The 23,911-nt window shown below is 45.2% G+C and overlaps 1 protein-coding gene across 1 annotated transcript in view; it reads right to left on the reverse strand.

The window, feature by feature from the left end:
• Nucleotides 1-23,911, reverse strand: part of LOC121161264 (butyrophilin-like protein 1) — a 45,846-nt gene that overhangs the window by 20,769 nt on the left and 1,166 nt on the right. The window contains exons 3-6 of the mRNA XM_040987572.1: nucleotides 16,702-16,983; nucleotides 16,394-16,594; nucleotides 16,086-16,106; nucleotides 15,969-15,995 (exon numbers count right to left, since the gene is read on the reverse strand). Of these exons, the coding sequence (XP_040843506.1) occupies nucleotides 15,969-15,995; nucleotides 16,086-16,106; nucleotides 16,394-16,594; nucleotides 16,702-16,983 (531 nt within the window). The remainder of the gene's footprint in view (nucleotides 1-15,968; nucleotides 15,996-16,085; nucleotides 16,107-16,393; nucleotides 16,595-16,701; nucleotides 16,984-23,911) is intronic.

Consider the following 23,911-nt stretch of genomic DNA (forward strand, 5'->3'; position numbering starts at 1 on the left):
TGCCTGTATGAAGCCACTTCACAAAGGCCTCACTTATAACACAATGTTTTGATTAACTTTCAACCACCATTGTGCCTTAATGTGAACATTTGGGGAACTGAATGTCTGCCGTTGGAAGCACAAATTTTGAAACTATGGCAGCCACTCTAACTGCTCACAAGGCCAGAATCAATACTATGATTTATTCTCCCACTCCCAATCACACCTTCTCACCTTCACCCAGAATGATAATACTCCAGAGATCATTTTTCACTTTTTATTTGGTATGAAGACAGAGCTCTCTTGCCCACTGGTTCACTCTCCACATGCATCATAACGCAATAGCAACTGGACAAGGCTGAAGAATGGAACCAGGAACTTAGTCCAGGTCTCGCACATGGGAGACAGGAACCCAACAATTTAAGTCATCATGCTTTAGTTACATCCAGCCTGAGTCTCTTCCCAAGAAATACATCCCAGACAACTCTGCAGAGCAGCAGCGTTTATTGAGGAGGCAGGTAAACACACCAACTGGCAAAGATCAGCTCTGCTTTCCTTCAGAAAGTGACCCAGGAAACAGGCTACAAGGGTCTTTGTAGAATGGATAAGTTAGGAGACATGGGAATCAGGGTAGTTAGGCAGCCAAGGGAACCAGGATGTGGAAAAGCATACAATACCAATTCCTGGAGCTAAAGGCACTGGCAGGCTGTATTGCAACTTGTACTTTGGCGCAAAAACCAGGAAGCAAGCAAAACATTTTACACAGAAGCATAAAAAGCAAGTTAGTACACATGTGCAGGCTTGAGCCAAAATGACTTCATTGTGTGACTGGATTCCACACTTTAACAGGCATCAGTCTGAGTGGGAACTCTAAGAAGTAAGAGAAAACACATGGCTTCTCGCTCATGGTAATGTACAGTGATGGAGTACTGGGGTCTATCATATACAGACATGGGGGTACAATGGAACATGTATCCCTGCACCCAGACGAAAGATGGATCCCAATGAAACTGTTGGTCCTGTGTAGACAATGGGATGCTGGACTGTCTGACATTGTCTGTACCAACAATGTCAGGGTACACTTAAATAAGAGACTGATAGAATTATGATTCGTTATGAAGAATTGTAACAAAATAGGAAAAACCTGACGGGGACGGGAAGTTGGAAAGGAATCCCAGCCTATATAAAAATGTACCACATAATTCAAAATAAAACTATTTAAAAAGAGGGCCCGGAGCGGTGGCGCAAGTGGTTAAGTCCTCGCCTAGCACGCCCGGGATCCCATATGGGCGCAGGTTCTAATCCCGGCAGCCCCGCTTCCCTTCCAGCTCCCTGCCTGTGGCCTGGGAAAGCAGTCGAGGACGGCCCAAAGCTTTGGGAACCTGCACCCGCGTGGGAGACCCGGAAGAGGCTCCTGGCTTCGGATTGGCATAGCATCGGGCTGTTGCGCTCACTTGGGGAGTGAATCATCGGACGGAAGATCTTCCTCTCTGTCTCTCCTCTCTGTATATCCGCCTTTCCAATAAAAAATAATAAAAATAAATCTTTAAAAAAAAAACTATTTAAAAAGAAATTTAAAAAATAAATCTACTATTTATAGGTTACATAAATAAAAACTCTGTGGTTAAAATTTTTTTAATTTAAAAAAAAGAAGTAAGAGAAAAATAAAGGTTCTCAAAATGTTCTCAACCTCACTGAGGACACCAGCCTCAGCAAGGAAATACAGCTGGGGGAAATGAACCTGATAACATGATATGATGGGTGGAACTTCATCAATAAGGAAAACAAGGTCTCATGCTAAGCTTGATACAAGTGGCCACTGGTCAGTAATGATGACCGTAAATCCAACCCAGATCTGACAATGTGACATAGGCAAGCAGACCTCCTGAAAAGACCTAAGATAAAGTACTTTTCTTTAATTCTACAGAAAATTTATATGACGTTGTATGTATATATAAACCCCAAGAAAATGTTCCTCGCCTGAGTATTTGGAGTATCTAACATTTACTCTTCCAGTAACACTATGATAAAATTGCCCTCTTGTTGTCCATCAGCTTCATGCTTCATCATCAATAGAACAAATTCCATGTATTCCCATCTCAGCTGAATCACTTCCACAGTGTGGATTAGCAGGAAGCTAAAATCACAGGTGGAGCCAGGACCCAAACCCTGAACCACGTGTCCTCTCCTGATCAGAGCTCTTCATGTCATGAAGCAATCACATCTCCATGCTTAAAAAATCAGAGTCCTTCACACTCCTGCTGCTTTGGCTTGGCTATGGTGTTCCTGTCATTGTAACAGTGGGATTTGGAAGTAACAGGAGGTGATGTGTTTGACCATCATCATGATCAAACTTTCAGCACTTGAACTTGCAATTGAAAACTCCCTTCCTTTCATCTGAGCACTATTTACTGCTTATTCTGATAACAGTTCTCTTCTTCCCTCAATTACCATGTTGACACAAAGAGGGAATCCAAACCCTCATCCTCAGATTACCTGTATTAACATACCACAGTGTGTTCATGGGTCATAGGAATATACTGAGGAGTGGAAAAGCAGCCATGTTTCTTCCATTCCAGAAAGGGAAGTACACAAAGTAGACCATTAGATTCCTTTACATTACAATCCATCAGCAATTCATTTCCGTGGCAATATTTGGATGGCAAAGTTTTGTCATCCAGTGAGGCAAATGCTCCCAGAATAGGGGTGGGAACACTGTGATTCTCTTAGAGACTCTGTTCAGACTGAACAGAACCATTAAACTGAACATTTAAATTCCTTTTCTTTTGCGAAAAAACTCAGCGCTCAGGTTTGGCCCAATAGTCTAGGAGCTAAGGTCGTTGCTTCACACTCGCAGGGATTCCATATGGGTGCCAATTCTAATCCAGGCAGCCCTGCTTCCCATGCAGCTCCCTTTGTGGCCTGGGAAAGCAGCTGAGGACAAACCAAGGCTTTGGGACCCATGCAGGAGGTCCAGAAGAGGCTCTGGGCTCCTGGCTTCAGATTGGCTCAGTTCCAGCCATTGCAGTCACTTGGTGAATAAATTAGCAGATAGAAGATCTTTTCTTCTCTCCTCCTCTCTGTGTATCTCACTTGGCAATAAAAATAAATCTTAGAAAAAACTCATATCTCAGACCCTTAATATCCAAAGTGAATTTTAAACCCATGATATAATTTCATACCAAAAACAATTATTTCATACTATAATATGACCTATCCTAAACCACTTCAAATAAGAGTCAACATTCATCTTCCTCTGTCTGACACACCAACCCTCATAGCCACTGGTGCAGAAAGTCCCAGAACCATCAGGGATTCATCTGAGGGCCTTTAGTCACAGGGAGCCTGAAGCCCCAGGAATGTCATACTGAGGAGTCAGAACAGGAAGGACCCTATGGGGGTCAGGGAAGTAATGGAGACTCAGGCCCTGGGGGAGCACCCTCAGCACCAGAAATTGAACTGAGATGCTCCCCTCCGGGCCTCCCAGCCTCCTCATAATAAGGAGAATCTCTCAGGGCCCCAGGGAGCTCCTCAGACCCATTTAATGGGGAGCAGATGCTCAGGGTCACATCTCCTGAATTAAGACAGAAGAATGGGTAGAGAAGACCAGAGAACAAAGCTGGGGGGAAGGAGAACATGTGGGACCCATCAGTCATGTTATAGAAGGAGATAGCACCTTCACCATAGTCCAGGAAGATCCCAACCCTGCGGAGATCCTGCCTAAGGGATAGAGAGCTTAATTCATCAGAATAGGCATAATATCCAAAATGACCACGCTCCAAAACCCAAAATGTTTTCTTCTGTTGTGGTCCGCTAATATCAACTGAACTTTCCACATTCATCTGCAAAACCCCCAGAGCCCACAGGCTTCTCATATCATCCTTGATCTCCACCTCCCAGTAACATCTTCCTGACCTGATGCCCTCAAGGCCTAACACCCTGGAATGGTTCAAATCACCAAAATTTTTGTCCCTCCAGGTCACAGAGGTCCTTTCAGGAGAAACATCAAGGTTTGCAGCGGCAGAGCCTAGATCCAGAGTGACAGACCCTGCAGAGAGAATTGTCAATCAGGCAAGGCATCCCAGCCCCATAACCAGGAGGAACCACAATGCTCTGAGACAGATGTGTCCCAGAGACCTAAGAAGCAGACCAAGCTTTCTTCCACACACTCTCCATCCCACCACTGCTGATGTTGCAAGCATCTACATCACCAGATTACTGAAGGAGAAGCCAGGGCCATGGGCACCACAAGAGGGGCAATCAGGAAAAAACATGAAGGAACTCACAGGCCTGGAACAATTCTTTCTGCCAATCTGTAAAAGAAAAAACATTTATATCACCATCTGCACAAATTGCACATGTCAGCTCAGCACCTGCTCCTCTCTAACAGTGACGTGGGGAGTGAAGGAGAAATGTGCTGGGATACATTCAGTTGATAAACAGCTTCTTACACACACACACACACACACACACAGAGATGGCATGCAGCAACCTTGCTGTGAAGGCCAAATATAAATCTAACATCCAGGATTGACACACTGGACTCTGCCCTCAACAGATACGCCATTACAGAAATCTCACTGTCAACAGGTGCTAACCAATTTCCTAGCCACAAAACCATATTGAAAGCTAGATATCACTGGAATAAGTTGGGAATGTAAAATTCCAAGCCCTTCATTTATTTGCAGAGCACTGTTTAAGCTAAACTTCTAGGTTGCTTCTAACCCATTATGGTGAGGGTACCACAGACTAAATACAACACAGAGGTTGACTCCCAATGCTGTATATCTACAAATCCTAGGACAAATATGATATGACACAGAAAGGGAGCCTTGCAGGTGACATAAAGATTAAGAATGTGTTGTTTTGAGAGTTTACAGGATCATCCTATGCGCCCAATCTAATCAAATGAATCCTGAAATCATTATCAGTCTCTGTTGCTGAGAAACTTAAACTGTGCTAGAAACAGGGTCAGGAAGATGTAAACAATGCTGGATTTGCATACATAATACTGGGGCCTTGTGTCAAGTCAAGCAAGTCACTTCTAGAGGCTGGAAGAGGAGTCACCAGAAAGGAATAGAGACCCACATGCAGTTATCCCACTGAGACATGTTCAAACTTCTAAACTATAGAGCTTCAGTCAACAAATTTGTGTTGATTTAAAAGTGACCAAGACCAAGCTCATTGTTTTGCAGCAAACAGAAACCTCCTACAATCGCATGCAGTTGGATGTTACACAAATTGTGCAGTAGGAGAACTACTAGGAGAAGGTATCTGGAGAGAGCACAAGGATCCTTGCAACCTGCATAGGGAAAACCGGACAGCCAAAAGTTCCCACACACTGTGGAGAGAGATGGAAGGGTCAGAGCTGTCCAAAGAACCAGTGGACAGCAAGGGAGGGCCTGAGAGAGGAAGAAAAACTCAACATAGAACATCAGTTTCCCATTCAAAGCCAAGTCACCCAGACCATGAACTCCAAAGTCATGGAGTATAGTCAACAACAGTGACCCTAAATGACCAGAACTGTCCTTTCCCTTATCCAGCTGACAACAGGATAGCTGCTTAAGGACCAGCTAAGCCCCACGTCTCCAGCATGAGCACCTGAAGGATTAAAGGAGAGCACAGTAAGACTCTCCCACACCTCCCAAGGCCACTGCATCTCTTCCCTCTCCATGCTCCTCCTTGGGAAGGAGAAGGGCAGCTACTAACCAAAGCAAAGGCTCCACTCATGCTCAGACACTAAGGAGTCTACAGTGAGAGGGCATTATCTGCCCAGCCCAGGGAAAGGCAGACTGTGAGGTAAGCACAGCAACAAGATTAGAACTTTGGAATAAAAAGTAAACTTGTCTTTCTGATGGACAGGCCATGAGTGAGATCATAAATAGTACAAACACTCACATACATTTATTAAGAGAAATTAAGATTTCCATGTTTGTTAATTTGCTTGATGGGAACAAAATCACATGTAATGTGGGGCTGGGTCATGTGATCGCTGGAAGAAAAATAAATGTTCCATTTGCATCCATTATCAACTGAATGGGAAGTTCTGTGCCACGACTGTCACATCTGACCAAAATAATAGGAAGAGAAGAAAGAAAAGTAGCATGAAATAGAATCAGGATTTAGCTTTTAGAAGCACAAAATGTGAAGTAGTGTTTAATAAACATCGTAATACATTTCATTTAATTTTCATACAGATTTTCATCAGGAACTCAGGAAGTGGAAACAGCCATAGAACTGCCTGTCCCGCTGAGCTGTTAAATCCTACTGTGAGCAGAAGTAGAGTGGCAGAGCCCAAGAAGTCAGGTGCAGAAACAGGGTGGATTTCATGGCTCAGACCCCCCACCAATGACACATCAGGTGCCATTTTGTGTTCTGAGGACAAGTTTGTGGATAGTAGAGGACAACAATGAAATGTACATGTGCTAATCCAGGAAATAACACACTTGTGCCTCAATGCATCCCACTGGTCCCACTGGCAAAACAATACCAACTCCGCATGCCATGGGTTCCATCTAAAATAGGTCCAGCTTGCCACTTAGACCTAATCACCTGCATGTTCTAACAAAAAGAGGAAAGAAAAAAATCTGTGCAATGGCAACACTGACAACCCTGTGATCCAGGACAGGAGATGTCTCAGTAATCACAGGTACTGCTGAAACCAAGAGCAGAAAACAGGCTGAGCCAGCAATGGTGCAGTCACAGCATGGGATCACAATGGGTGGAGTGATGAGCCAGGAGCCAGGGCTAGAGAAACAATGGAGGAAGCACACCATGAGAGCCTGGGACTGAAACTCTCCGGAAGGAGTAGTATGAGTGATGGCAAACTGAGCAGGACCAGTAAAGCTGAATATACGCCTGTGAACAACACAGATTAAAAGTGAGCTCCGGCCCTGGAGCTATGGCCTAGCAGCTAAAGTCCTCACCTTGAGTGCGTCAGGATCCCATATGGGCACTGGTTCTACTCACGACTACCCTGCTTCCATCTAAATCCCTGTTTGTGGCCTGGGAAGGCAGACAAGGACTGCCCAAAACCCTAGGATGCTGTACCTGCATGGGAGACCTGGAGGAGGTTCCTGGCTCCTGGCTTTGGATCACCGAAGTTCTGGCCATTGTGGTCATTAGGGGAGTGAATAAACAGACAAAAGATCTTCCTGTCTGTCTGTCCTCCTCTCTGTATATTTGACTTTACAATAAAAATAAACAAATCTTTTTTTTTTAATGTGAGCTGCAAGAGGGAAAATTCCAAAGTCAATGGAACTGTGTCATAAAATTAATTAATTAATTTGAAATAAATAAAGAGAAAATTTTAAAAAGCCCCAAAAGGAAGAATCTAGTATCCGATAATAATGACCAAGAGCAAAAAACAGATAGAGGCACAAATAAGATTTCTGGTTCCTACTCCACAAAACAAGCAAAAAATCTATGTCAACCTCAGAAGTAACCAACGTGGCATTGAGGAACTGGGAGATACACAATTTTTCTTTTTTGTTTTTTAAAGATTTATTTTGTTTTTTTATTGGAAAGGCGGATATACAGAGAGGAGAGACAGAGAGGAAGATCCTCCGTCCGATGATTCACTCCCCAAGTGATCCCAATGGCCAATGCTATGCTGATCCGAAGCCAGGAGCCTCTTCCGGGTCTCCCACAGGGGTGCAGGGTCCCAAAGCTTTGGGCCATCCTCGACTGCTTCCCTGGGCCACAGGCAGGGAGCTGGATGGGAAGCAAGGCTGCCGTGATTAGAACCTGCACCCATATGGGATCCCGGGCGTGCAAGCCGAGGACCTTAACCACTGCGCAACCGTGCCGGGCCTGAGATACACAATTTTTAAAAATTATTCTACACTTCATTAAAAACAGACAGAAGTACACAAACAAGACTAAAGAATCTAAATAATACATTACATAAGCAATAGCAACATTAAAACAAAATCAAGCACAATTTTTAGAAATGAAGAATACAGCAAATTGACAATTCAGTGGAAAACCTTAATAATCGAAATGAGTGAGGAAAAAGAAAGAATGCCAGAATTAGAGGATGCCTGCAATAGTGATAAAATGCTATAAAACTGGATGATGAGCTGAGTCAAGCTAAGAAAAATATTCCAGGAATTCAGGGACACAATCAAAACGTTAAATAAATGAGCTATAGGAGTTCAAGAAGGTGCAGAAAGAGAAGCTGGATTCAAGATATACTCAATTAAAAAATAATTGAGAATTTCACTAATATGGAGAAAGAATAAAGAAACAGAACACAGGAGGAGCATAGGACTCCAAATAGAGACAACTGAATCATCACCACATCACAATCTCTCTTTTATTGAACTTAAGGAAAACATATTTAAATATGTAGTTGAGGGCATGATGGCTCAGTAGCTAAATTCCTCCCTTGCACGCACAGGGAGCCCATACAGACAGATCCCACACAGTTTGTGTGTCTGTTCCACACCACATCCAGCTCCTTGCTTCTGCTCTGGAAAAGCAATAGAGGACAACCCAAAGCCTTGGGTCTGTGCAACCTGAGTGGGAGATCTGGAAAAAGTTCCAGACCCCTGGTTTAGATCAGCACAACCCCAAACACTGCAGCCACTGGGGAAGCGAACAAGTCGATCAAAGATCTTTAACTGCCTCTCATTCTCTCTGTAAATCTGACTTTCTAAAAACAATAAAATAAATCTTTTTTTAAATACACATAAAAATCAATTAATTTATAAGGCAACCACAATCAGACTCACAACTGACAGAGGAAACTCTATAAGCCACAAGAGAATGGAGTGACATATTCTATATCCTAGGAAGAACAAACTGTCAGCCCAGAACAACTTATCCAGCAAAGCTTTCTTGGCTTTAATGATGGAAGAAAAGACTTCCACAACAAACAAAATATTAAATATTTTACCTCTACCAAAGCTGTCCTACAAGTGTTACTTAAAGATGTCCTACTGACAAAGAAAAGGCATGTCACCTATCAAAACCAAAGGCAAACATGGTGAACATCCCAAAAATGACAAAAGAGGACTAAATCAATAAAAACCTAGTGCCAAAATAACAGAACCAATCACTACCTATTCATATTAACCCTGAAGGCAAACGATTAAACTCATCAAACATCATAGATTGGCACACTGAATCAAAAAACAACTCATCTAATTATCATCTATAATAAACACATCTCACCAACAAGGTTAAGCAGAAACTGAATGGGAAAGGGGAAAAAAGGATATTCCAGGCAAATGAAAGAGAAAAATGAGCTGGTGTAACCATTCTAATATCACATAATATAGACTTTGATATGAAAAGCATTAAAAGAGGTAAAGATCCAGCCAGCCAGCAAGAAGAAATAACCATAATAAACATATATGCACCAAATGCCAATGCACCTATCTATATGAAAAATATATATATTAATGCATTTAAAGGGAAAAATAGACTCCACTATAATAATAGTGGGGGACCTTAACAACCTACTAACCTCAATGGACAGATCAAAAGACAAACTGAGCGAGAAAACAGCAGGACTCACCCAGACAATAGAACAAGTAGACTTGATTGATATCAACACAATCTTTCATCCTATAGATGCAGAATATGCTTTTCTTCAATAGTACATGGAACCTTCTCCAGAATTGCTTATTATAAGTCGCAAAACAAACCTCACAAATCTTACAAAATCTAAACATCCCATGCACCTTCTCAGACTATCATAGAGTAAAACTGAAGGTCAACAAGTCAAAATTCCCCAGAAGATATGCAAATACTTGGAGACTGAACAATATGCTATCAAAGCGATGGGACACAATCAAGGCAGTGTTAAGAGGAAAGTCCATTTCAATCAATGCTCATGTCAACATGTCAAAAAATGAGAGAAGCACAAAGTAAAAAGGATAACCATGCATTTTAAGAAATGATAAAACAGCAGCAAAAACACCCAAGATTAGTAGGGAAACGGAATGATCAAACTAAGGGGAAAACCAAACCAAAGAGAGAACAAAATATCAATACATAAGATCAATAACTCAAGGAGATATTTTTTGAGAAAATCAACAAAACAGATTACCCACTAGCCCAACTAATCAAAAAAAAAAAGAGGGAAAAAAGACATGAATCGATAGAATCATAGACCAAAAAAAGCATATATAGCAATAGATGCCCTACACATATATAGTCTAATCAAGAACAATTACAAACAAGTATATGCCAACAAATAAGACCTACAAAAATAAGTTTTTGGACACATAGAGTTGTAAGAATTGAATCATGAGGTAATTAAAATCTAAATTGACTATTACTAATCTAAAGGACTGAGATTGAATCAGAAATTAAATCACTACCAATAAAGAAAATCCCAGGACAGACGGCTTCATTACCGAATTCTACCAAATGTCTCACAAAGAACTGACACCAACTCTCCACAAGCTACTCCAAACAACAGACAGGGAGGCAGTCCTTCCAAACTCTTTCTATGAAACCAATATTACCTTAACACCAAAACCAGACAGAGACACAAGAGAGAAGGAGAATTACAGTCCAATACCTCTGATGAATATAAATGCCAAAATGCTCAACAAAATACAACAGAATCCAACAGTACATCAGACAGATCATTAATTCAGAAGAGGTGGGATTTAACACTGGCATGCAGGGATGGTTTAATATATGCAAATAATGAATGTGATATACCACATCAGCAAATTAAAGAAAAGAAAGCAGGGATCATCTAAAAAGATACAAACAAGGCATGTGAGGGTCCAGCACAATGGCATAGTGGTTAGGGTCCTCGTCTTGCATGCGCCAGGTTCCCATGCGCCGGGTTTGCATGGGTGCTGGTTCTAGTCCCGGCAGCCATGCTTCCCATCCAGCTCCCAGGCTTGTGGCCTGGGAGAATGGTCAAGGAAAGCCCAAAGCTTTGGGACCCATGTGGGAGACCCGGAAGAGCTCCTGGCTCCTGGCTCAGATTGGATCAGCTCTGGCCATTGCAGCCGCTTGCAGGAGTGAGTCATCAGACGGAGGATCTTCCTCTGTGTCTCTCCTTCTCTCTATATATCCATCCTTCAAAACAAAATGGATAAAACTTAAAAAAAAAAGACATGTGATAAAATCCAACACCCATTCATGCTAAAATCCCCATGCAAAATAGGTATAGAAAGAAGATTCTAGAACATAATCAGTGCAATATCTAAAAAGACATCACACTGAATGGGGAAAGAATGGAAGATTTTCCACTAAGAGCTACAACTAGACAAGGATGTCCACTTTCACTTTCACCATTGCTATTAAACATAGTATTGGGAAATCCTAGCTAGAGCTAATAGGAAAAAAAAGAAACTAAAGGAATACAAATCAGTAGTGAGAAATTAAAGTTATCACTGCTCACACATGACATGATTCTATACAAAAGAGGACCAAAAGACTCAATCAAGAGACTATTGAAACTCATAACAAATTTGACAAGGTACAAGAATACAAACTTAATGAACATAAATCGATTTCCTTAGTATACACAGATAACTCCATGACAGAGAAAGAATTTGTAAGTAGAGTCTTCTATAAAATAGCAGAGAGGGGTCCAGCACAATAGCCTAATGGTTAAAGTCCCCACCTTGGAAACGCTAGGATCCCATATAGGCACCACTTATAATCCCGACTGCTCCACTTCCCTTCCAGCTCCCTGCTTGTGGCCTGCGAGAGCAGTCAAGCATTATCCAAAGACTTGGGACCCTGGATCCCTGTGGGAGACCTGGAACAAGCCGCTGGCTCCTGGCTTATGATAGGCTCAGCTCCAGTCATTGCAGCCATGTGGGGAGTTAATCAGTGGATGGAAGATCTTCTGTCTGTCTCTCCTCCTCTCTGTATCTGACTTTCCAAAAAAAAATAAATAACTATAAAAATAACATAGAAGGGGTCCGGCGGCGTGGCCTAGCGGCTAAAGACCTCACCTTGAAAGTGCCAGAATCCCATATGGGCGCCGGTTCTAATCCCAACAGCTCCACTTCCCATCCCACTCCCTGCTTGTGGCCTGGGAAAGCAGTCAAGGACGGGGCAAAGCTTTGGAACCCTGTACCGGTGTGGGAGACCCGGAAAGAAGTTTCTGGATCCTGGTTAAAGATCAGCACAGCACTGGCCGTTGCGCTCACTTGGGGAGTGAGTCACCAGATGGAAGATCTTCCTCTCTGTCTTTCCTCCTCTCTGTATATCTGACTTTGAAATAAAAATAAATAAATCTTTAAAAAAAAATAGCAGAGGGGAACCTTAAATACCTTGAAATAAACCTAACAAAAGGCATGAAAGACCTCCATGATGAAAATTGCAAAGTGCTGATAAATGCAATAGAAGGAAACCTTAAAGAACGGAGAAATTTACCATGTTCCTAGATTTAAGTCCTGCCATAAATGCACCAGACTCCCATACCGGTGCCAGATCTATCCCTGCAGTCCAGCTGCCCATCCAGCTCCCTGCCTGTGACTTAGGAGCACATTCAAGAAAGGGCCAAAGCCTCGGGTTCCTGTACCAACATAGGAGACCTAGAGGAAGTTCTTGCTCCTGGCTTCGGATTGGCTCAGCAAAACCATTGCAGTACTTGGGGAGTGATCCATTGGATACAGGACAGTATCCATTGGATACTGTCTGTCTCTCCCCTCTCTGTATATCTGACTTTGAATATAAAAAGTAAATCTTTGAAAAATATATATCAGAATAAGCAGCTGGCCTTTAGTCCAGCCACTGAGATGCCCACATCCACCTCATGGTGCCTGGTTCAATTCCCGGTGTCAGCCCCTGACTCTGACTTCCTTCTGTTGAAGATTCTGGGAGGCACCAATGACGGTCCATGTAATTGGATTCCTGACACTCAGGAAGGAAACCTGGAATGAGTTCTTACCCTGGCTCTGTCCCTGATCCACAATCAAAGAGATTCAAGGAGTCAAACAGGGAATAAAGCAAATGCATGCTCTCCCTCTGTCCAAAGAAACTTACTTTTATTTTAATTTCAGGATTTCACCTAAATTTGTCAAGGAGATGTCTTGGAGACAATCATATTCCCTACCTACTCCCTAAGACCTCTGTAACCTTCCTAGATTGCAAAACCATGCTGTGACCCTCAGCCCACATCGGTCCCTCTGAACCACCCAGAACCTCTGACAGCATCACTCCCAGGTGTTTCTTTGCTGCCTAACTTATCTCCTCCTCGCCTCCCCACAGAACCTGTTCCTCCAGAGTTTGTTGTTGTTGTTTTACTTGTCTTTCTCTGGTAAGTAATTTCAATCTTCTACCATTCTCTTTTTCCACTCATCCTATATTGCCCATAAACAAAACTGAACAAGGGCATGAATCCTTACACAAACAGAATTATCCAAAAGCATTTCAAAGTGACGTGAGAAATCTCATATTAAAATTTTGTTCTTGTTTTTTTTTTAAGCACCTAATTGTGGACAGGTATTTGGCCCCACGGATCACAATAAAGGCACTGGTAACAGGTCACATTCCAAATCTGAGTGCTTGGGTTTGATGATCAGATCCAACTCCAACTCCCAATTACATCTTTTTATCAGTGAACGCCATGGGAGGCAGCACATGACAGATCAGGTAAGTGGATCCCTGACACCCATATTGGAGACCAAGAATGAGTTGCACACTCATAGATTTCATCCCAGCACAGCCCTGACACTACCCTGGCCACTGCAGACAATGCAACAATAAATAAGTAAGAGTGTGTGTCCCTTCTCACTTTCTCTCCCTCCCAAACAAGAATTGTTTTCATTCACAGGGTCTAGTACTTAGTAGACTCTACTAGTACTATAGTAGCAGTTAAGACACTACTGCCACTGAAATGTTTGGTTCAATTCCCAACTCCAACAACTGACTCCTGCTTCTATTGACTAAAGACACTCTTGAGAGGCAGCACTGAGCAGGGGAGATGCTGACATCACATGGGAAACCTGAAGGAGTGCCCAACCAGCAGCTTTGAGCTGGCCAAGCACTGGCTGTTGACGGCAGATGGGGAGAAAACTAGACATGGAATCTCTTGTCTTTCTCTTCCTCTGCCTCTCATTCTCACTCTGCCTGTCTCCCTGTCAAGCAATACTCAGAATGATGCAATAATTTCAGATGTTTCATACACACCAACTCAGAAATCCATCCACAAATACCCTGGAGGGTTTCCAGGATTAAGAACATGTACTCAGAGTAACTCATTCCTCAGCAACCAAGGATGTGTAGAGGGAGACACGCAGCTTGGACAGTGGTCAGAGCACAAAACAAAGACAGCAGCATCCCAGAAGACCAGGAAGACATGGGGAAACAAACGTGGTACTTACAGTGTAGGTATTTGGGGATAAGAAGATCATAGAACTAACAACCCTCTTACTGACATCTGAGATCAAAGCAGGTGAATGTGGTTTCCAGCATCTTCTAGAGACCAGCAATTCTTGATCTGAACAGCTGTCACCCTGCTACTCTCTCCCCGTGGTCACCACCACAATGAGAAAACCAGCTGAACAAAGTCCTGCAGAGGGTGTCCCTAACAGTGACCTTCAGGAGAGGGAGAGCCCAGAATGGAAGCAGAGCTGTGCTCCCGAGGAGGAGTCCCTGCATGGGGGCCACAACAGGGACAGGGAAAGCAGGAATACCTTCCCATGCTGGGGAAAGTCCACACATAGAGGAGGGGCAGGGAAGGGCAGAGGGAGGGGAGGCAGAGGAACCACCAGCTCACTTACCAGCATACAGCTGCGCCTTCCTCCCAGCTGAAAGGAAACACATCTGTGAGACCACAGCCACCACCTGCTCAGCCCCCACCTGCCCTCTGTGCTGAGGGGAGAGACAGCAGGGGAGGGAGGCTGCAGAGGAGTGGCCTCCTGCACTGTCAGATAGCAGAGGACTGTGGGAAGTTCCTGGCCACAGATCAGGAAGCCTGCTCTGACACATTGCTGTGTGACTTTTATTATAAAATTGCTGCCTGAGCCTCAGGACACAGAGACTCCTGTGTCATGTGTCCCTCGGCGTTGGTTGTCCGAAAAAAACAGTACATCACCAAATATTTAGTGAAAATTATAATTGACTCTATATGTATGACAATTACTTATTACTTATTATCATTTCCAGAAAGTAAAAATTGAAAAACAAAACACAAAAAGAGAAAATGTGCTTTCAGTGTGGTGTATCAGGCTAAGCCATCACCTACGGCACGGCATTCCAATATGGGTGCAAATTCAAATCTCAGCAGAGCCACTTCTGATCCAGATCCCTGCTACTCCACCTTGGAAGGCAGAAAAGACAGGGCAAAGTGCCTGGGCCCTGCAACCACATAGGAGACCCAAGAAGCTCCTGGTCCCTGGCTTTTCCATCAATCAGAACTAGAAAATGAACTAGCAGCTGGAATACCTGTCTCTGTGAATTTCACACCGCACATTACACATTTCAAAATATGAAGTAAATGTTAAACATATTTATAAAGACAAACATGGAGAGATAGAGAGAAACACCACTACTCTCACAAAGAATCATTTCCTCCTGTGACTCTCTGCACCTGGTCAGCAGCCCTGTCCTCTGCTAGTCCAGTCCCACTTGCACCTGTGCAGAACAGAAATGCCTCCCCCTGGTGGTACATTGAGAAGGAAGCAGGTCACACTCCCAAGCCCAGTGTGCCGTTTACTCATATCCCACCTCCCATGAACCTAGAACATCTGTTTTGGGCTTCCTGATGCAGACCCAAGTTTGGTGCATTGCAGGATAACATAGTAACAATACTCATGTGAGGGAAAGGACAGAGTTAGAATAAAACCCAGGTGGTAGGACAAAATCCTTGGCCAAGTTTAACCCCCTGGGGTTAAAGAGAGATGGGAAACAGCTGCACAGATGGAAAAACATACTGAGCCAGGATTAGCCACCCACTACCACCACTGCCCCTGCTGCCTGTGCCAGGACAGAAACAAGGAGAGGGGACAGCCGGGCAGGGCTGGGACAGGAAACCACAGAACATCTACAAAGTCACTCACCAGCCCGGAATGCTGCCTTCCTCCGACCTGAAAAGCACCACACAGGGAACAGGTGAGCTGAGAGCCACAGGATTCTCTCCAGCAAACACAGAGCTCACGAGGGAGAGCAGAGCTTACCGAGTTCTGCCTGGAGCTCATCTGAAAGAGAGTAGAAACACCGTGTACTCCACACCAGGAAGACCAGAGACCATGTGCTGAAGACCCCACAGGAAAGCCCTCTGCTCTGTGCTATACACAGCTCTCACTCCAGAACAACCACACCTCCACATCCCCAGCTCTGCTCTGAGTCTCCACAACCACCTGCTCTGGGCTGAGTGAGGTCCTGGATGTACTCTGAGAGCTGCACCCATGGACTCCAGTCATGTTAGGCTGTCCCCTCTATGCACCAAGTGCTGCCCCTGCCCTTCTGAAACCTTCCTCCCTACCTCTGGACTTCAGAGCCTCCTCCTTCGCGTGCTGCTGCTCCTCCTTAGCCCGGCACAGATCCTTCTGTCTCTGCCTCTCCTGCACCTTTGCAGAATGCTCTCTCTTGGTGACCCAGCCAGCTCCAACAAGTAGCAGCCCCAGCACAGTCAGGCTTACAACAAAAGCTGCCTTCCCGGGAGAGGCCTGAGGGAAGAAGGGCTCTGTGCCCAGTGGGACACACAGTCAGAGGTATACCTCCTGACCCACCCAGCACACCCAGGGACACCACCCTCTCCAACTCTGCTGGGAAAGAACAGACAGCACTGACCTGGGATGGGAATGGCCATGACCTTCTCCTGGCCCAGGAAGGGATTGAGAATGGAGCAGGTCACATCCCCTGCAGAGTTGTCTCTCACCACCACAGCAGCCTCCACGCTGAACAGCCCTGCTGCATCTTGGGTGTGGGTCTCAGAGAACTCCGGGAACTTCTCTCCACGGACATCTCTCCACTGCACCTGGGGCTTTGGGAACCACCCTGAGGCCTTGCACACTACACGGACTCCGTCCTTCTCTGGCCCTTCAATGTGCACTTGTGGGGCAGAGCCCAGGCCTGCAAGAGGGGAGCTGTGGAGGTCTTGGAGAGCCATAAGGAACCCATGGTTTCATCAAGGTTCCAGTGTTGCCCAACTTCAGTTGCAGCCATGCATACTGCATTCTGGAGACCCCATAGGAATGGCATGCCCTGGAGGAGGCCAAGAGCCCTAGGACCCTGGAAGTCACAGGCTGAGGGGGCATTTATGACTGAGGGTCCTAGGTAACAGAAGGTATTGGGTCCCAGGATTCTTCCTTGATTCTCTAATCTTCTCACTTGATGCTCTCCTAGACATCTGCTACTACACACACTGCCTCTTGGAAATTGCTTGCAAAACCACACCAATTAATTTCAGTCACGTCAGGCTGTCCCCTCTCCCCAGCTCCCTTGCTTATATCCATGTATCTGTGTGTTATCTCAACCAATTGCCTTACAAACATTTGAAACTCAAACACTCAGCACTGAATTCACAATTTTGACATAATAGAGATCAATTAATTATAAAGTGCCTCTTAAACTTTATCATTCTTTATGCTGAGCTAGTGCTTTGCCATGTGCTTTGTAATTGATTAACACTTAGTAATTCATCATGTCACTCAGTTTGGCCAATGAAAAACTAGATAATGTGGCTTAAGCACAGGATGGGAATGTTCTTGTGTTATTGGTTTACTCTCAGCCATTTCCACAAGAACGACATCCCTGGCAGAGGCCCTGGAGGACAGGACTGTTGGGATGTCACTGGTCACCCAGGCGCTCTGGTTGAGGATGCCCTAGGAGAGCCAACAGTCATCTGACCAACAGAAACGGGAGCACACAGAGCCTCTTCAGTGACCTCTTCAGCTGATGGACAGGACAAACAGCACTTAGAGTAAGATTTCAGTCTCCCTGTTGTAAATAAGATGAGAAATTCCCCTCTCCTCTTTTTTTCTGCAACCGTTCACTTCTGATCACTGGGAACTGTAAGTACCTCTCCTTGTATGGAATATGAAGGTATCATTTTACAAAATAAACAGGCCTTTCGATGGCTAAATAACTCAGGAATGTCTTTCACTGCCCAGGAGACAGCATGCTGAAATGGCACCATCACAGGATTCAGCTCCCTTCTACCCATTTCTTTGAAAGCATCAGGGCCTCACTAAATTGAAAAACCACCTGCTAGTATAGAATGGAAGAAGTTGAGATTGCCTCAAGATAAAAGCAATTAGCCATTACAATTACCAGGTAAATTTCAAGTGAATTACACATGAAAGTTAGTGCCTCAAGACTTATAATGGGATTATAAGTTGTTATTTGTTTTTAAAACGGTGTATGAGGTTGTTTGTTACAGCAGGTAAAGTAATGCTGGGAATGCCCACATCCCTATCTGAGTGCTGGGTTCGAGTTCCCCAAGCTTCTAATCCAGCTTCCTCCTGATGAGAACATTCTCAGCCATTTATTCAAAAATCGATACTTCTGACTGCTTTAGAACCCCAGCATTAGGCCCTCATTGCTTCAGAAACAGAAGCAGGATAACCTGATAAGAGACACCAAGGGCCCAGCAGCCTGTGGCTGCATCAGTGGCTACAATCATCCTATCTGTCACAGTTCCTGTTGGCGCTGCAGGTTTTCATTAAGCTTTAGTGCTAGGGAATCTGTGCCAGCCATGAACCAGGGATCCATCACATTCACCCACACGAGGTAATGGCCAAATTCAGAGGTAGTAGAGGGAGAGTAGAGGAGTAGCAGCTGGAGTAGAGGAAGAGGCAGCTGAGCATCTGCACAATGACTCTCAGTGGGTTCCATCCTGGACCGTGCAGAGGCCCACATCACCACACATCAAGGACACATACTCAGAGAAGGTCACTGGTCTTTGTGAGATCACAGAGAGCTGTGCTGCCCCTGGACACTGACAGACTGCAGCCCAGGGCCCTCCAGGCCCAAAATGAGACTGACAAGAAGACCAAGGTCACAAGACAATAAACAGAGTTGGCCCTCAGCATGATGGCTGGTACACTCCAGGGTCTCTCTATTCCTTTAATGTATCTACTTCTTCCTTCTCACGCCCAATTTGTCCTTGGGTGCCATTGTGTCAAACAAAGACTCAGATGGAGAAAGCCAAATAGAACTTGTGTTAAGGCATGGAGTGCATATTGTACCTGCTTGTCTACACATACACACTCAAAAAAATTAAAATTAAAAAAATGAAAGCTTTCTTGCTCTCTTTCAAGCCTTGATGGAGTTCCTGTACTGTGCAATGTGTTCAGGTTTGATTCTCAGCAAAGTGTTGTCTTCCTCTAGTACCTTTGCTGGCAGGATTTCTTGGAAACAACCATGGTTTTGATATCACTTCCACAACCAGACCAACAATGTGTAAGTTACACAAATGATTTTAGCCAAGCCCAACTCATGTTGTTTAAATCCCTCAGTGCCTATATTGAATTCTGTAATATGCCACTGAGATTCCTGGCTGTTCCTCACACAGTATTATCATAGGAAGCTTCTTTGACACATAATCACCAATATCCCCACCACTAAGAACAAGCAGCCAGGGCAAACCCTCACAGTCTATGCAGTCCCCACCTCCTCCTCTGAACTCTGTGTCTGCAATGAACTCATGAGTTAGGTCAGGCTATTAAACATCCCCCCTGGCTGACACCTGCTCTCCCAGCACATGCTGCTGCCTGAGGTCACACACTGGTCCTCTCCACCCCAGACTGCCCTCCATGCCACCCTCGCTCACTTTCCATTCACTTCCTCACACCAATCAAATGGAGTCTTCCATCCACTAATCTGTCCAAATTTCCCTGCTCTTCATCCACACTTCCAGCACAGCACACACAGCTGCAGCCATCTGACATCTGCCTCACACTTGAAACCCCTTCCCTCTGCCTCCCTCTCTGAACCCACAATCTGCTCCACAGGACCCACACACACTGTCACAAGGACACTTTGAATTACTGTGGATGTCTGTGGACATAGTGAGATACATGTCTCTGCCTTCTCACTTTCAATCCATAGAGGATCCTGGGATTTTTACTGCAGTGCTTGTGTGTCAAAACAAGTGCCTGTGACAAATGATCTTTTCTCCTGGTCAGTGGGCACTGCTACTCCAGGTTACCTAGCTCTTCGTTGCAATATTATCACTGTACATTGTCACATTGCCATCCCCCATCATTACTTCTACCCACACAACACAATGGCCTCCTGTATGCCAGAGCACACCAGACATCTCCTGCACCGAAGATTTCACACTGAATGCCTCACTACTTTGAAGTTTGTTATGCCCCCCTCACCCAAATATCCAGTTAGAGAGATAGCCACTTCCTTTGAGCCATGCTCAGATCAACACTGAGGCCTCATCTGAACCACAGGATGCCCTCGCTCCACTGCCCACAGCCAGATTCCCTCCATTTGATGTCCTATTACCTTCTTTTTTTTTTTTTAATTACATTTCATTTTATGACACTGTTTCATAGGCTCTGGGATTCCCCCAACCGCTCCCCATACCCTTCCCCCATGGTGGATTCCTCCACCTTGTTGCAGTATTGCAGTTCAAATCAAGTCATGCTTATCTCATTGCAAGTTGTACCATGCATAGAGTCCAGCATCTTATTGTCCAGATAAATTCAACGGTTTCTTGGGGAGACCATCTCTGGTCTAAAAGCAGAGCTGGCAGAATAGCGTCCCGACCAATTAAAAGCCATAAGAGGGGCAACTGACGCTCCCTGCAGTGTGGCGACTGTGGGGGGTGCCCCTGCCGGGTCGGACCCAATGCGGGGGACTCACGCCAAAGACACTGCCACAAGGCAGTGAAAGAGTCTTCGGCCTCCCCCAGGACGGCCAGTGCACCAAATGGTGCCAGGCATTGCCTGCTGGCCGCCCAGAAGGGCGAACTCTGGGGTTTTCAAGATATGTAGTTGCTGCCTGGGGTCACTCATGACTAAGACTAGGTTGAGTGTAGGTGCAAAGTGAATTTTCGGGTATTCTCAGTGACAGGGTCATGAAAGATTTAAGCAGGCAAGGGGACCAAGACCTAGTGGTTTGGGGGAAGTGTCCAGAAGATAATTTTAGTAAGACAGATGCAACAGCTCAATTATGAATACAGAGATGGGATATTAGTATAGAACATCACTGATCACCACATACTAGCCCACACCGAAGCTATGGATGGGGGCCTCTTTGGCAGTGTTGGGTACCATTGCCCGACTGAGTGTTGGAGTTGTGGAGTGGTCACATTTGGCAGGATCAAGACACTATCCAGCAATCAAGAGAAGTTGGGCTGGGGGTAGACTCTGTGGGGTTGTGTGGGCCCAACCCTTTGGAATACAAGTCCCCCGGGTTAGTTCTCAAGCTGGGTTTGCAATGGTCTAAGCTAGGTGTGACCACGCCATCTGCCATCACTCATGGGTAAAGGGATCCACAACAGTCAGGGTAGGTCAAGGCAGCAGCACCCAAATGTGCATCTTTAAACAGGATGTGGGGGATGGGGGCCGGGCTGCCACTGGAAGGGAGCAGAATGGGCAGGGCTGAACAAACCTTAACTCACAAGTTACAACAGAAATCAGGTTGGAGCACAGCTCATGCCAGGTAGGTCCTTGCACATACTGATCTGTGTGAGGCATAGGCACTAAGCCACAGCATCCAAGGGGCCAGGACAAGTGAGGGGCTCTGCCAAGCGGAGACAGAACAACCACCGACCTACACCTGCTCTATGGCAGGGCAGAGGCCCGGTTGGGGAAATAATGGGACACCCTAGCTGGGTTGAGTTTCCCACCAAGGAGCGCATGGACTGGAACTGAGGCTACATTCTGATCAGGATACGATCATAATCTCACTTGGCACAATTGTGGACTGGGATGGGAAGCACCAAGCCAGGCCAAATTCCAACACCATCTGGTGCTCTGGAGGACCGGGGAGGGTTGTGTGACAGACTAGGTTAGGTCTCAGCCCTTACTGAACCATGTGTGAGCTGGGTAGGGGTATGGAAGAGCCATGGCTGGGTTGAAATATCCAACAACAAGAACCAGCTTGGGTCGGAGGCCAGGCAGGAAAAGCCACTGTTCCTCCTAGGATAGCAGGCAAACTGAGTAGTGCTGGCTCATGGACCCACTGGTATGCGCGAAAACTGGCATTGGGAGAGGTTCTGGTGGAGGAGCCTGGGCAACTTCTCTGGCAGGACACAGTCCCATGCAGGTAAGCGCAAGAAGCACAATAGGGAACAACCCAGAACAGGCAATGAAAATTATCCCACTCGCATACACATGGCATGGGTTGGGGGCAGACCAGCCTGAATCTGTTCACATTACCTTCTGGTGAATCCAAGCACCAGAACAGAGTGTGGGTCGAGCCAGGTTCGCTTGCAACTCATACCAGTACACAAGTAATGCCAAGGTGAGATGAGCCGTACCAGAGGTGGCTGCAGCACACAAACAGCACATGTGACAATCAGGGAGGAGGCAAAGCCAACAGGGGAATGTGGGCACCCCTGCTGGATAACTACTTCCATTGGAAAGTGTGAATACGGATGGGGGCAGTTCAGACTAGGCAGGGCTATAGCACCTGTGGGCCTCACGGTGAGCTGACTGTTCTGACTGGTGCAAGTTTAAATTAGAGTGGGTTGAGGGGTGTTTGGGCTTAGCCACAGCGTTAGCTGGCAGAGGCTTGTACTAGGAGCTAATTCTGTCAAGTCAAATGCCAAAACCACCTGGAGACTCCATACTCTGGGAGTGGGTGTGGCCTAGTAGGGAAATAGTGGGCACCTCCCTCAGGGTTACCACCCTCACTGGACAGCACGAAACCCAGGCTAGGAGCAGGGGTGGCTTGACAGAAAGGCACCTGCCAGTGGGTGTATGGGCTGGATAATAGGTTGGTTGGGTTGAACCAGGCTTCAATGTCCATCGACGTGTGCGAGAGCTAATTGGGCTGTGGGACAGACTGGACAAGCCTGCAGTGCATACTGGCAAGCATGGGAACCAGGGTAGAGGGCAGAACTGGTAGGGGTTTGGGGGAGTCGCCCCAACTAGGCTGCAGCTCCAACTGGTTTGCATGAAGACCGAGTATGAAGTGGGTAGAATCGAGCTGGACTACAGCACCCGTTGGTTCACAAGGAAGACAAGGCTAGAAGCCGAACGGACCCAGCAATCGCAACAACCAGCATATGCATAAGCTGATTGGTGTGACGAACAGTGTTGGAGTCTGTACTAGCAAACTCACTCAAGAATCAGTTCTGGGATCAACTCAGATGAAGTTTCTTTGGATATTTCTTGAACTGAACTGCTGATCTTGGAACCACAACCATCAAGAGACTGTCAGCCAGTGGACTCTGAATAGGTTTCATTATGGTTGGGACGGAGAGATTGGCAGCAATCCAGAACTGATGAACTATCAAAACTGTATGAGCAGGACCCTTGGAGTGCCTCATGTTGGGGATCGGGGATGGGTGGGAGGTAGGGTGGGGCTTTCCCCTTTGTTACTCCCCTAACCCTAGATACAGGGCAAAATGATTATATTAGTGTGGAAACAATGATATTACCCACTTTCACCCTGTAGCCCATGACCCTTTGTACCCTAATAAACTAAGATTATTAAAAAAAAAAAGCCATAATATAACATTAACAACAGTTTACAACATTATACAGTTAATTGACATGATATTGAGTAACAAATATGTTTTAAAAAATTCAAGTTCTTAACCACATCCTGTGACTACCTCATTCACATTTCTATTTTGGCTTATACACAACAGGCTGCTATACACCTTAAAATGGCTATAGGGTACTATTCAGCTGTCTCATGTCTACTTTCATTTTTATATTTAGCAGTTTATTGTACTGAAGCATAATTTTTACTGAACTTGGCAGATTTTAGGATAGTCTAAACTGGCTTACAACTCTAACAAGGCATATGTCAACAGTTGAGGCGCAGAACAGTTTTAGGAGGAGTGTGCAGAGAAATCTTCAATACCCCA

This window comes from Ochotona curzoniae, unplaced genomic scaffold (assembly GCF_017591425.1).
Source record: "Ochotona curzoniae isolate NIBS_2020 unplaced genomic scaffold, NIBS_Ocur_1.0 contig_4773, whole genome shotgun sequence".
NCBI classification, from domain to species: domain Eukaryota; kingdom Metazoa; phylum Chordata; class Mammalia; order Lagomorpha; family Ochotonidae; genus Ochotona; species Ochotona curzoniae.